Source organism: Daucus carota, chromosome 6 (genome assembly GCF_001625215.2).
Source record: "Daucus carota subsp. sativus chromosome 6, DH1 v3.0, whole genome shotgun sequence".
NCBI classification, from domain to species: domain Eukaryota; kingdom Viridiplantae; phylum Streptophyta; class Magnoliopsida; order Apiales; family Apiaceae; genus Daucus; species Daucus carota.
Genome location: NC_030386.2, coordinates 9,431,033 through 9,446,483, shown reverse-complemented (window position 1 = coordinate 9,446,483; position 15,451 = coordinate 9,431,033). Strand labels below are relative to the sequence as shown.

The window sequence follows — 15,451 nt, the reverse complement described above, 5'->3', positions numbered from 1 at the left end:
TTTACCTCTAACTGTACTTTGCTTCTTTTTGAAGCTGGGCAGTCAGACGGGGCTGAAGCATAACTTATGCATTAAATAAAGGCAAATTGAGTTGCAATTGATCATTGGTGATTAGTATGAATAGAAGTTTATACATTTTGGTTTCAAATAAAACTATTTATTATTACAGATAAATGAATAACTGGATGTTTTTGTTACAGAAAGCAGAGAAGCTAACTTACACAAAGGCGGGGAATAGCTAAGAAATAGGAAGGGGAGTCCCATCCCAGTCCTTGAGACAGTCGAATAATGGATCAATAATCTTTCCCTCACAAATGGCTGTAAAAACTTTATCGAATTCCTCTCCTGGTGATCTTAATTTGTCTCCTGTCAAATACTCTGCTCCTAAATCTTCCCTCACAAATTTGTATAACGGGTAAGATCTGCACTCCTTGATTCTATTGGGGATTGTCAGATTTCCGCTCTCGAATGCACTTCTTGCACTCTCCACTTCTTTGGGCAACAGACTCCTTAGTTCTTCCTCAAATGATTCAATCTTTAAGAAAATTGAAGTACCCGATTTGTTCGAACCTTGAGTGTTGATCAGTGCATGATCAACAAGGACTTGCCTTAGCTTCTGCATCAGCGGGTATGCAGCATTGCACGGATCATCTATATAGGCGAAGACGTATTCGTGATCCACCACTTTAAGCAAATCCTTCTCACAGAATCTTGAAGGATGGAGTTCTCCATTCACCCCTATAATTAGTACCTTCTTAGCTATCTGGCTCACTGTGTTCTTCACAGCACTTTTCAGATTCTCCTCTAGGTGTCTCAAATCTATAGCTTGACAAAGAGCAATCAGATAAGTAGCTGACATGAGCTTCAATATATCAACCGCCTCGCCTGTTTTACGTGAAGATATCAATCCTAGAGAGTTCACATCCTGGTTGTGTTGTTCAGCACTTTGAACATGGGTTGTCACTGGATTCGCAAGAAACTGGAGCTCAGAACAGTATGATGCCATTGCAATTTCAGCGCCCTTAAAGCCATAATCCAAACTTGGATTTCGTCCCCCAGAGAGATTTGAGGGCAGACCATTGTTGTAGAAATCATTAACAAGCTCTGAAAATTGAGCAAACATGAGTTTTCCAATGGAAGCTACCGCTAATCTAGTATTGTCCATCGACACGCCAATTGGGGTGCCTTGAAAATTTCCTCCATGCAATGCCTTGCTTCTTGAAACATCAATCAAAGGATTATCATTTACTGAATTGATCTCGCGCTCAATGGACTTGGTTGATGCCCGAATGACTTCAATCTGAGGACCAAGCCATTGTGGTGAAGTCCGAAGAGCATACCTGTCTTGTTTAGGCTTCAGAAGAGAGTCCAGTTCATGCAACTTTTTTGCTTCTTTAACATAACAACTCCCATCTAATATGTGTTCCATTATTGCTGCAGCTTCTATCTGACCCGGATGGTGCTTCAACTTATGCGTCAAGTGATCAGTAAACTCTGGTTTCCCTTGCATAACTTCACAAAAAATGGCTGACAGAACTTCTGATAGAAGGGCCAGCACATTACTCTCGAAAAGGACCAAAGAAGCCAGCCCTGAACCCACTGCTGTTCCATTGACTAATGCTAGCCCCTCCTTGGGCTGCAACTCGAAGAAGCCGCCATCAATGCCAGCCACCTGAAAGGCCTTAGCAGGGTTGAGGAATTCCCCTGTTGGCCCCACACACTTGGAGTTGGCGCGACCTGTCAAAAGGCCTGCAATGTACGACAAAGGGACGAGGTCACCTGATGCGGTGATGGTTCCTCGAAGTGGCAAGCATGGAGTTATGTTGTTATTGAGCAGCTTAGTAATGGCCTGTAATATCTCGAATCGAATGCCGGAGTATCCCTGCAGTAGAGTGTTGATCCTCACAAGCATTGCAGCTCTTGTTGCTGAATAAGGCAATGTGTGGCTTGTCTCTGTTCCGTTTCCAAATACTCCAGCATTCAAGAACCTGGCAAGGATTATGGGACTCCTTAGTGTGTTATGCAGAAAGCTTATATTTCATTCATATGCCTAATCAACACATTGAAATATTATTTCAAATTTCAGTCAGTTAGTGTTGTAAACCCCAAAATTCTCCCCCAGTGGAACTAGTACCAGAGGCAGACGACAAGTCAGAAATGAATAATACATCTATGAACAGTACATCAGTGGCTCTTAATTTCTTGGTCTTGGATTGTAGACAATTTACAAATATGGGAACTGACACAGTTAAGATATTAATAAATATTGGATTATATTTTATAGTGCACGGAATTTTGATATCCTGAGATTTACCATATTACTATTTTGATATTCTTCAGTCCATTGTATCTTCATCTAGTAATAAAACTGGATCCAAGCTACTCCTTCCGTCCCACCAGATTCTTTACAATTTTTTTTGGATGTTTCATCCAATTCTTTACATTTTAAAACTTATCAAAAATAGTCGATGAGTCCCACTATTACCCAACTTTTTCTCCTTTTTCACACTACTTTTACTCCCTGCTATTTTGCAGGCATGCGTTGTGCTGTACTCCCTCTGTCCCATTTAATTGTATACGTTTTTTTCAACTGCTCGACACGCATTTCAATGCTCTTATAAAATATAGTTCCGTAACTTATTTTTGAGATTTTCTTTTCCTGAATAAAAATATAACATCCAAACTTTAATTCAGAAAAAGAAAATTTTAAAAATAAATTACACAACTACACTCTACAGGAGCATTAAAGTCCGTGCCGCGTCCCCGTCCCCCAATGTATACAACTCAGGGGGACGGAGGGAGTACATTGCAGTGGTATGTATGCGATACAAGGGCATCTCCGATGCCTTCAAAGACAACTTTATTTTTAATTATAGGGTCAAAATTTAAAATTTGTCTCCATTCATTATTAACTAATCAACTATTTGATTTTATACATGTTTTGAGATATGGAATTTTTGTGTAGGTGTAATTGTATGCAGGTATATATAAAATATTTATATACTCCCTCCGTCGCTTTTTAATAGCCTTTTTAAAATTTAGTTGTTGTCCCAAAATAAGTGATTTTTTTTTGTTTTCATACATTATTTGGTAGTTGGTAGGTGAATTTCAATTTTACCCCTCATTAGTGCAGCTAATATTTTCTATGCAATACAAATAGTAGTTTAGTTTGACATTAAGAGGGGTAGCTATGTAAAAGTATTCAAATAAACACCTCAATAAATGTAAATATTGTTTTTGTGCATCTCTCTTAAAAAAGCAGTTAAAATGGGTGTAATTGCTAATTTTGAAGTAATATCTAGAGCAATGGTTGGAGATCTAGTGGTGATATAAAGCGAAAATATAAAGATAAACTTGTTTTAGAATAGAATTATCGGAGATGGCCTAAGTTATATATAAGCCTGGTTCTCAACATTAAAGACCAAGAATTGTTATTATTTTAGTGAGATTTCTTAAAAATATCTTACTCTGGTTTTTTGGTATTGTCCCTCAGTAACGCAATTTCAAATAATAATTAATGTCGCAAATATCACATCCAAAAAATATGTCTTAAATCTCATTCTATAACTTTACATCGTGTAACTTATATATATATATATATATATATATATATATATATATATATTAAAACGCTACACAATGGACGTTTATTCCTTATTGGGTTTTATATCAAAGTGCCCACCGAACTCGTTAAAATGTATCAAGTACCTACCCAATTTTCACGACGACTCATTTAACATACTAAAATCATTATATATATCAGGCTGTTAATTTATTTAATCTCTTAATGAAAGTATTTTATCGACTTGTGTTAACACCCCTCAACATGATTATTATCTCAAATTGTTTATCACCCAGTGAAACTGAGCACATGATTATTATCCCAAATTGTTTATCACCCAGTGAAACTGAGCGACTTACTTTCATTAACACTATGCTTCCTGAATTATTGATTTATTACTAGTGTAACAAGAACATGGAAATGGGTAGAAAAACACCTGAGTTTAGACTGGTTTTGTGGAACCTCCAGGGACTGCTCATAGATTTGAGAGGCTATTTATCTCATACATTTATATATAAATGATTCGAGAGACCTTGACCGAAGTATTGTCTGCGTATAGTCAGGATATCCCAAACTATGTTCAGAGATTAAAAAAAACTAACAGCCTGATATATATATATATAATAATGATTTTAGTACGTTAAATGAGTCGTCTTGGAGATTGGATAGGTACTTGATACATTTTAACGAGTTCGATGTGCATTTTGATATAAAACCCCTTCCTTATTTCAGCCCAAGTTCATAAGAAAAACACATAAAATTCTAAAAATGTAATGCCACATAATATAACATTAGGTTTATCCAGCGTTTTAAACCAAGTCCATGTAAGATCACTTTCAAAACACTACATCCCAAACATTTAACCCCATGCGATATTGAAGGTCATTTTTTTTAAGAATATTATATTCAGGTATTTGGAATTCATTCTAAAAAAAAAAGGTATTTGGAATTCAATTTCTGATATTCATAACCTTTTCTCATTTTTTTTAATCAAGATAGGGCATCCTTCTATCTTTAAAATACTAATCATTTTAAATGTACTCATTTAGATTCATCACCGAATCATCCGTATGATTCTTAAAAATATTTATGAGGCCCCTTGCTGTCTACTAGCTCCTTGTCGCATAACTTTTCAAAGAACTCATATGCAAACGAGGAAGAACAAGTTTTGATTATCAATGGGGATAGACTTATTGATAATTTACACCTTGTTAGATATGAAAATTAATGATATAATCAAAAAAATATTATAAATTATTTTTTTAATATTATCAATAAGTCTATTCCCATTCAAATTAAAAAATTGAAGTTAATCGGTTAAATTAGTTGAATTTTTAAAATTCTAATTTATCTATCAAAAACTAATTTATATTTTTTTAAATAAGCTGAACTTCTAAAAGCAACTCCAAGCATTTAAATCTCTAGCTAAAAAATGAGTCGGCATACCAAAATAAAAAATATAAATAATTTCATAAATATATACTCTTCATTTATTTGTAATTTTAGTCAATCTTCCATGGATGACTATATTTCAAAACCACTATAGATCTGTAACAAATGTTACGTCATCAATTATCATATTAATACAATATATTTCATTTATAACAATTTGAAATAATAACAATATACTATATTTAATATATAGCCAATGAATATAGTAATTATAATGGAAACACATGTATTTGAAGTAAATGATCCCAGATCTCACAAAATCCGGAAGTAATGCCCAGAGTTGAAAAGGATGGTCCTAAATATCATTTATTAACCTCTGATAATCTTCGTTTTTAATTTGGGAAGAAAACACCAGATTGTGTAGCGTTTTGTTGTTTTAACCGAGCAAAACACTATATGATGTAGCGTTCCTATTATGGTTAACCTAACGAGACGCTACATAAACTAGCATTCTGTTAGGTTAACTCTAACTAAACACAAGACGATGTAGCCTTTTTCATGAATATTCAATACGCCTACACAATATAGCGTTAATAAACAATATCTAGGGGCATTATTTAGGATCATGATATTTAGGACATTGGATACAGTAATAACAAGGCCAACACCCGGTTACTCGTAAAGGTTTGATAAATATAGTCATTTTAACTAAAATTATAAACAAGGGTGGGTTTGGTTGGAGTGTGATTTCTTGAAGAGATCGATTATAGTTTTTTATTTTTGATATGTCAACCAAGATTTTAGCTAATGGTTCTTCATGGCCGATTTTAGCTAATGGTTCTTCATGGTCGGAGATACTCTAAGTGACTTAATTTTAATTTTAATTCCATCCATATTTGCATATTCCACACTCCATGTCTTTGTTATACAGCATGTAGTAGGAAGATGAGGTTTATGGACACAATGAATGATCTAGTAGGAGTAGTTGTTTTGTCACGAGATAGATGATATGAAATGAAGGCATGTAGTTAAGATGAAAAAGAGAGGGAGTACCTAATAAGTTCCTTCTGCAGTGCAGCCCCTTGTTTAGTCCTCCTATGAGATGTTGCACCAAAACCAGTGGTCACCCCATAGCTATCCGTCCCCTTTCTCATGCTTTCCATCACCCACTCACTACTTTCCCTCACCCCACTTGCTCTACTCTCACACACCACCACTTTCACTCCACGCGCCACCGCGGCCACCTCCCCTACTGTCAGCTCCTCTCCTCCCACACGGACTAGCTCTTTCCTGTACGCCTCCACCATCCTCTTCACCTCTTCCACATGGCTCCCTTTCAATGACTCTGCAGCCCTCCCCCAGTTGAGGGGATCATCCATATCCATCAACACTCCTACATGTCCATTCCCATTTCCGTATTTATTCTCACCATCCCCCATCACAATTATATTATAAATAAACAACAAAAAGGGTTGATTTTGTTTTTGTTTGAGAGAGAGAGAGAGAGAGATCGAGGGAGAGAGAGAGTGTGATTGAAAGCATGATAAAGATGGTTAGTTTAAATAGGGAGAGAGAGGTGAGACAAGGAGAAAGAGAGGGGTTTGATGCTGAGAATAAGATAGGGATACATCAAACAACAACATCTGTACGTGTTGTGTGTGTCTCTCTTTCTTCAACTCATTACTTACGTTGGGAGAGAGTAGCAAAGCAAAGCAAAGAGTGTTGGGTGGGAAGCGGGGGGTGTTAGTTGGCCTCCTCTCTTGATCTTTCTTTCCCCACTCAACCGTCTGCCACGTGGACATCCCTCTTTGGACGTCCAACTCAACCTAAAATATGAGTTGACATATTTAAAAATAAAAAAAATATAATCAATATTATGAAAAAATCACATCAGTCATATTCATCTGTTGTTATAATAATAATTATAACAAATCTTCTATTATGATTATATTTGTCGAATTTCTACGGAAGTGTAAAAAATTTGTAGAAAAATTGCACATCATTTATTATCATATTAAATAAATATTTTCTATTTTAATCATTTAAAATATTAATAACATACTATTTTTAAATTATAGCCAACCAATATAGGCAACATCATCGAAGCACAATATTTTGCAGATTCGACCAATTTTACATAATATTTTACGAGTTCAATTTAATCAATGATTATAACCAGGCCCGGACTTAAAGATTTGAGTGCCCAGGATAAATTTTAAAAACCGTGTCCTATTTTTCAAGATTGTAAAGAAGAAATTTATATACATTCATACAATATAATAACATAATCAAAAACATTATTTTAAAATTAAGAACACAATCAATTCAAATGTAATAAATATATAAATGTATAAATTTATCATTATATACTATATATGCACATATTTTTTGGTGTGTTGATCGCCTTAATGAGGTCGATCCCAGTTATAACCAACTTTATTGCGTCGAAAATTAATTTTTCTTTAGACGACCGTCATCAGGCCCGCACTTGAGGAAGAGGTGCTAATATAAGAGGTGGCCACATCAGCGTATAATAACAACTTATTTTTGTTTTGATCTATTATTTTTATATATATAATTTACATTATTATTATTAATGAATATAATACAATAAAATTCAATAACTCACTGAAAATGTGATTGTTATTGAGCGACCGTAGTCCAAAAAATCATGAATAATATACGTGAGAACACACTCTTTGGTTACGTGCATGCTTATATGAGCAAATAAATAGCAATGTAATCCACCTACGTAGCCTACTAGGAATTGAGGACCCATATTTTGATTTTTCATCAATGAATCCCCCGAGTCAACTCTTTTTGTTCCAGGACTCCATCAATCATAAATTGTACTCCCTTCGTCCCTCCCATTTCTTATCGAATGGGTTGGGCACGGATGTTAAGAAATATGTATAAAGTAGTGAAAAAGAGGAAGAAACGTGGTTGAAGTGGTGGGACTCATTGATTTTTAATGTATAAAAAGAAGATAGTGGAGTAAAAGTAGTGTGAAAAGGAAAGAAAAGTAGAGAAGTGGTGAGACCCATTAATCATTTTTGGTAAGTTTTGAAATGTAAAGAATTGAATAGAACACCCAAAACGAAAAATGTAAAGAAATGCGAGTGACAGGGAGTACAAGACTCCAAAATATTAAAAATTTATCAACTCATAATTTCCATATACGACCAAAGTCCACAGCTCGTCTCAGAAGCTATACGCTTACTACATAAGACCGCTCTTCATGTCTGCGTGTTAGGACCCATCCTAAATTTCTACCTAAATTAAGAATAAATTAGAAGATATCTTATTTATGGTAATTGAATTATTTTTATTTCAGTAGAAATATTAATTGTGAAAGGATCTTATTCAAGATAAGAAAAATAATATTCACAACTAGGATTTAAAATATATTAGGACTAGAATATTCGTGATGCCTATAAATTTAATTATTTGTAGAAGTTTTATATATATTGCAAAAGCTAGGGAGTTTGTGTGAGTGATACGTACACAAGAGAAAACTTTATGATCAGGTTGAGGTGTTTGTATACAAGAGTGTTATGAGGGAGCGACTCCCATCCAGGGCCGGCTCAACACTGAAGCCAACTAAGCGGTTGCTTAGGGCCCCCAAGTCCTGGAAGGGCCTCAATTTTTTTTATAGTATTCTATATATGTTTAGGTTATAATAGTTAAATTTTGATTTGTATTTATGAAAATAAATATTTAAAATAAATATAAATTATTTTACTTTATATATTTATATATATATATATATATAATATTAGTAATATAAATAAGATAAGTTTAGAAAAATGAGAATTAGATGAAACAAATGATTTTGAATTTTTCATTGATATGTGTAAGAACTTAATAAATTTAATATATATACTGTTTATATAAATAATATATATTCTTTTTCATAAGTTTTAGGTTATTATAAATTATGTGATTTCTATCTTTTCTGCTATAGTACTCTTTAAAAATTTGATTAGTTTAAATGTTATATTAATATACAAATTAACTTAAAAAAATAATTATATATATAAATGATGTATAAATTTTGTGTATAATATAAATATAATTATTAATGTTCTCATAAAAAAATATATGTATAATTATCTATAAGAATCCAAAATATAAACTATTTCAAATATAAAAAATGAGTATTACATAAAAAATTATTATAAATAATATATAAATTTATATATTAAATAAAAGAGAATTTTCTTTTTATATATATAAGAAAAGGCCTCCATTAAAATCTTGGTTAGGGCCTCATATTGAGTTGAGCCGGCCCTGCTCCCATCTTGTAACACATCCATATTTAGTGGATTTGTGGTTTTATCCTCCGTCGAGGGATTTCTACGTTAATTGTTTGCATAATTTCTTGGCTAGTAGTCTTAATCATATGTGATGTCTTGCATGCTTAGAAATTATTTGTGCGGAAATTTTAATTACACTATAAAATGATCTAGAGACGAGACATAAGCTAGCTTAATTCTTGAGTCTTTCCTATGAGTCGGGCGTAGAATTTTGACTATTCTCTTTTGAGCTTAGAGTATGTAAATCTTAGATTTGGGGGATAAATGGGATGTATATGACTTTCTAAAAAAAATAAAATATTAAAAATAAAATATTGAGTACTCCTTTGAAATCAATGGTGGCAATATAATGTCATGTGAAAGGGACGATCCATGTACATGTGCTGGTATTAAGTGATGTACTAGAAATAAAATTTCTTGGTGACTTTTCACAACCTTTGGTTACTGGAGAATTACTTGACTAAAAAAAAATAAAGGAGAAAAAAAATAAGCTTGCAAAGTCTTATGGTGGTCGTAACTCACTTATCCTGAGAAGCGTCCCAACCCTAGACCGAGTATGCGGAAAAAAGAAGAAGAAAAGAATTATGTATAAGAAAAAATATAAGAGAGGCATAGAAATTCCTTTGTGACCCTAAGCTATAGTTGACTATAATGTAATAAAGTGTTTAAGCATCATTCTGATTAACGACTCATGTTTAAGACTCTGTTGAAGTTTGTTGGTCTCTGTTTTGTTTCATAAGAGAGCATGTTAAGCACACACGATTCACTCCGTACTTGCAGTGGAAGAGTTGCATGACTAAAATGTGAGATAGATGAAATTCTTGATTGTTGCAATTCTGAAGATTATATGTTGACGAGGTTAATGCTTTCATGATTGGGTTCTATGCATATTCATTTAGTTTGCATTTATATTAGTTGCATTCTTGAGACTTGGTAGAAAATATTTGATTTTGTGGGTATATCTTCTATAAACCCTCACGAGACAAAACTCGTCCTACTAGGGCTGCCTAGGGGTTTAACGGCTTGTTGCATGCGCTCAATGCAATCGTGTCATCTACGAAAGTGGTGTTAGTTAGTTAGTTAGGATATTTTTATTTCTTTTATTTGCCCGAGGACGTGCAAAAGGTAAGTGTGGGGATGTTTGATAGAGTATATATTTACATATATTCTAGATGATTTTATTCTCATATTTAATTATATTTTGCATTTAATTGGATATTTATTTATTAGATTTTAATATTTTATTGTAGGAAGCAAGGAGTTCCTAAAGTTGGAGGAAATTGGAATAAAGAGCTTTATTTGAAGATCAATTAGAAGGAAATTCGGATTTGTTGGATTGCGTGCACATGACTCACTATTTGGGCCATATCTTGAGTTCTAGAAGTCAGAATTGGGTGATCTTACAGCCCACACGAAGCTTGGATAATTTTCTTTAATTCAGAGATGGTCCAATATCCAAAATCCAACAGAATCAGCCCAAAAACAGGCCAGAATTATCAGCTACGAATTTTCCTTGAAGAAACCAATTCCGGTTGGGAAACTGATTTGTATTTCCTTGTAAGCATTAAAATCATATATATTTATAGAGACATAAATTAGATTAGAAGAGGGGAATTGTATTGTATAATTAGGTTAGGTTTAAAACACTTTTGGCTCTTCTTCTTCAAGAATTCGGGATTGAAGAATTCATTGTAATATCCATCTTTATTTTCTTTTATATTTATTATGGTAGAGTAGATTTTATTCTGGAGTTAAGTTGAACCCTAGTTATAGTTGATGCATGATTTTCGATGATCTTCGGTTGATAAGGTTATTTGCTCTTCTTGCTTATTGAGTTGTGCTAATTAACAATTACAGGTCAGACGTGATTATGTATATTGTTTGAACCAATATCTATCTGCCATCGGAAGTTGGATTTAGATGGTTGTGATTTATCCAATAAGGACATGAACTTCTCCATGAAAATAGGTAGAAGAATTGTTTGGAAGTTAGGATGCTGTGTTTAATGTCTCTGAATTGCATGATACCATGGAAATAGGCTTGATTGTAATTTAGAGAAGCCACTAATACTCGGAAGAGGTTATTGGTATTTTATAGGGCGCATCTTTCCTCTTGGGTAATTTATCTGATTAATTGGGGGAGAAAATCATAATTGCATTGATTCATGCTAGTGGGGATACTTGATTCTGGATATTTTTAGTTAATTATTTTCTAGATTTTATTTGTATTATTTTAATTATATCTCCATCTTTTATTGTGTTACTTGTTAGTTGGATTAAATCGAAGATAGCTAGTGTTTGATACGTTTGTCTCTGTGGGAACGACTCTGACTTACCCTACTACATAGTTAGGAGGTTTGTTAGATATTTATTATTTGATAGGCACGCGACAGCCTTTTATACTTGTTATTGTGTTTGATTAACATCAATCTATAGTAGATACGATTTTAACAAACTAGTATCAAGAACTTGCGTTCGAGAAGTATATTGGATGTTAAAGAGGAGGCAATCACGAAGTAGGCTGTTTGCGTGTAGTTGGTCTTGAGTTGGTTTTTTGGCTTGATGGAATATATGAAATCATTAAGGATTAATGCACCCAGGTATGATGAGAAGACAGATTTCACTATGTGGCAATAACAATTAATTAACCATCAAGGATGTATTAATTTAACAAGGACTTGATGATGTCATGGAGCAGACAAAGTCAAAAGAGATGAGTGATACAGATTGGGCAAAATCCATAAGAGAGCGGCGAGTACAATTAGGCTGGAACTTGCACCCGATGTGAGATATAACGTGTTGAAGGAGTCGACACCGAAGAAGATATGAGATAAATTAGCCAGCATATATGCTTCGAAGTCATTGACCAACCGACTTAATTTGAAGATGGAGTTGTACTCTTTAAAACTGGATGAAGAAAGTAATCTTCATTATCACATTCGTTGTTTTAATCAGCTAGTATGTAAGCTGGCTGATATTGATAAGCCGAGAAAAGATAAGGAACAAGCTATGTTGCTTTTGTCATCATTACCGAAGTCCTTCAAATATTTCAAGTAAATGCTGTTAGTGGAGAGGACGTCTCTTGCGCTTGATGATGTGTTTAAGGCATAAAGAGATAATGAGAGAATGATAAATGATGTTGTTTCCCAAAGTGGTAAGACATTTTTAGCTGTCAAAAGTGCTGAAAGAAGGAGAAGTTGCGCGAGCGTTGAACCGTAAGGAAGAAGTAAATCTCAGCCGAGTAAAAAGGATATGAGAACTGTTGAGTGCTATTATTGTGATGAAATGGGTCATATGCAGATGTTCAGTTCAAACTTTAAAGAAGACTTGAAAGGAAAGAACAAAAATGATGATGCACACTCTACACATATGATCGAGGATGGAGAGTTTTTGATGGTGAGTGAGGATACTATTCCTGATTCGGTGATGAATAAATCAGAATGGGTGATGTATTTTGCTGTTTCTATGCACATATGTAGGGATCAAGTGATGTTTGAGGCTTTATGCACGGATAAAGATCTTGGTAATATCATTATGGGGAATGAGGAGAAGATGAAAGTTCAAGGAGTTGGAATTGTTTGTCTTAAACTCCATGATGGTACAATCAAGAAAGCTCTCAATATGAAATATGTACCATATGCATCAGAGAATGTGTTGTCTTTAAACATGTTGGCATCACGAGGGTACGGATTCGTTGGATGATGGCGAATTTGCAAGGTGTATAAGGAAAGAGCTTGACTCTACGAGGGGTGATGAACAAGAAGAACATCTATTGTTTAGATGGTGGAGCAACAAAGATGGAGACCAGGAAAAATATAAAATTCTCGGAATCAATTGTAGTTTTAGGAAATTCGAGTCGAGGGAGGATTTGTTGGGGCCCGGCTTGAATTCCGAAATAAGTTAATAATCCCAATTTGAGAAGGTATCTTATTTATATTAATTGAGGTCATCCTATTTTTGGTAGAAATAGGATCCGAAATATATTAGGATAAGAATATTTTTGATGCCTATAAATATAGTTATCTGCACGATTTTTATGTATTGCAAAAGTTTAAGAGTTGTGTACGAGATACACAAGAGAAGACTTTTGTGATCAAGTTGAGGTGTTTATATACAAGAGTGTTGAGTGAGGGAGTGATTCCAATCTTGTAATAAATTCATATTTATTGGAATTGTTATTTGACCATCCCTTGAGGGGTTTCCACGCTAATTATTCGTGGTCATTGCTTTCGTGCTAGTTATCGTGTTTGATTAACGTTAATCTATAGTGGATGCGATCATAACACTGCTTTCTTCTTTTTTACCGAAATCAACATCATGGAACTATGATTTTCTTTTGTAGTCCAAAAATCATTTATAGAGAAAACTTATTTTTTTCTATCGATCATTATCATGTTCTTTATAAACCAATTCTTGTCAATGACATGTTTAGTAAGTCATATCTTATCATATATTGATGACAGTTTTGAGAATCATATCCTGATAATGGACAAGCTTGGCCGGTGATTCACGTGTCATCACAGGTCAAAAGACAATAGAAAGACTTAAAATATATCAATCTGTAAATCATACGCGCGTGAAAGGTAAAGGGACTGGAAAAGAGAATTTCAATCACTTCACATAGGACAACAAGGAGAATAAACATGGCTCAATGGTAGGTTTCTAACAACACATGCCCCTTCGAAGTAAGGGTCATGGCCGCCACTATAACTATAGTGCATGCATGGCCAACACTACAAATATAAATGTCCCAACACTAGAGAAGGATCATAAAATTTCCACTCCCTAGAATTAGTGTCACACAATATATCTCTAATTTTTGCTCTCATTCACACATTCAGATAACTAATTATCAAGCTTGAGATGCTTAACAACCCCCCCCCCCCCCCCCCCCCGCGGCGATATTTTGAAGTCTGTCGGAAACCGCCCGAAACAGTTAAAAATGACATCTCAAAGAGCGGAGTAGTTATCATTTGACACGCCGGGAGGGGATTTTTCCTAAACAAACAGTAAAGAAAGGAAACCATACGAAACACGACTCTGTACACGCAAAATAATATTAATTTATGCAAACAATATCGGGTCTGATTCCAAGTAGATGCGACAACATGACTAATAACCCTACATGACACTAAGATGACTATATATAGGAATACATCACATCGAGAAATGTAATCTCGCTCGCAGCAAGGCATTAGAGTGTATGTAGTGGACCTCTCATGAATAAAATAAATGATACCGACTGTGACTCAACCAGAGGGGACTCACACAACTACAGGTGGACCTGATCATGCATGTTGCTTCTGCTTTCCCATTGCCCATAGAGGGGGCAACCACAAACCATTGGACAAAGACGTATTGAGACGTACAACAAACTACGAAAGGCAAATTTCATCATGTCACGGTTGAGGCCATCACAGAATGCCAATCACAAAAATCATATAAAGAAAATAGTTGGGTCTATGACCTTTGAAAAGACATCGAAGAAAAGCAATTAGAGTGCGAGAAGGCTAAAGAGTGCCTAGAAGTAGGGCTGTCAAAAAAGTCCCAAAAATCTGATATCCTTCCGAAAAATCTGCATTTGTATCCAAGATAAAGCGGTTATTATCCGTATCCGAGACAAATCGGATATTTCCGCATCCGAATCCGAAAATTCCAGATACGGATACAGATATAGGCATATTTGTATACGATAATATCCAAATCTGAGGTATGTATATATATATAGGCTAATGATCAAATACAAACCAGCTACTAAATACAAACTAAAAACCTCTTCCATTATACTACCCAACAACTCCACCTTATCTCTTTCATCAACCCCACTTCATCTATCTCCTCTCCCTCCACCTCTACCACCACATCTCTGCCCACACACTCCTACCAACACTACCACCAATGTCACTATTTCCAATTTCACCATTATCATCACCACCTCTGCCACCTGCTGCTGACATGTTTACAAAAATCGGTGATATTCAGATGTACGATTTAGTGATATCAGCTATACATTTTAGTGATATTCGCTTTAGAAATTAGTGATATTCGTCGAGATCTCCAGAACTTGATCCAAACCTCCATATCTGTTCTAGTTTGTTGATTCTGGAGGTGACGAAGGTGGTGGAGATGGTGGTGGTGGACATGGAGGGGGCGGGGGCATGAAGGATGCAAGAGGTGGGGTT

General features: G+C 34.6%; 1 protein-coding gene across 1 annotated transcript; it reads right to left on the bottom strand.

Moving 5' to 3' along the window:
- Nucleotides 1-52: 52 nt before the first annotated feature.
- LOC108224761 (phenylalanine ammonia-lyase-like) lies at nt 53-6,679 on the bottom strand. Its single transcript, XM_017399483.2, has 2 exons — nt 6,008-6,679; nt 53-1,988 (listed from the first exon to the last, which is right to left on the bottom strand). The coding sequence occupies exons 1-2, from the start codon at nt 6,391-6,393 to the stop codon at nt 239-241; spliced, it is 2,136 nt and encodes a 711-aa protein (XP_017254972.1). The 5' UTR covers nt 6,394-6,679; the 3' UTR covers nt 53-238.
- Nucleotides 6,680-15,451: the final 8,772 nt, after the last annotated feature.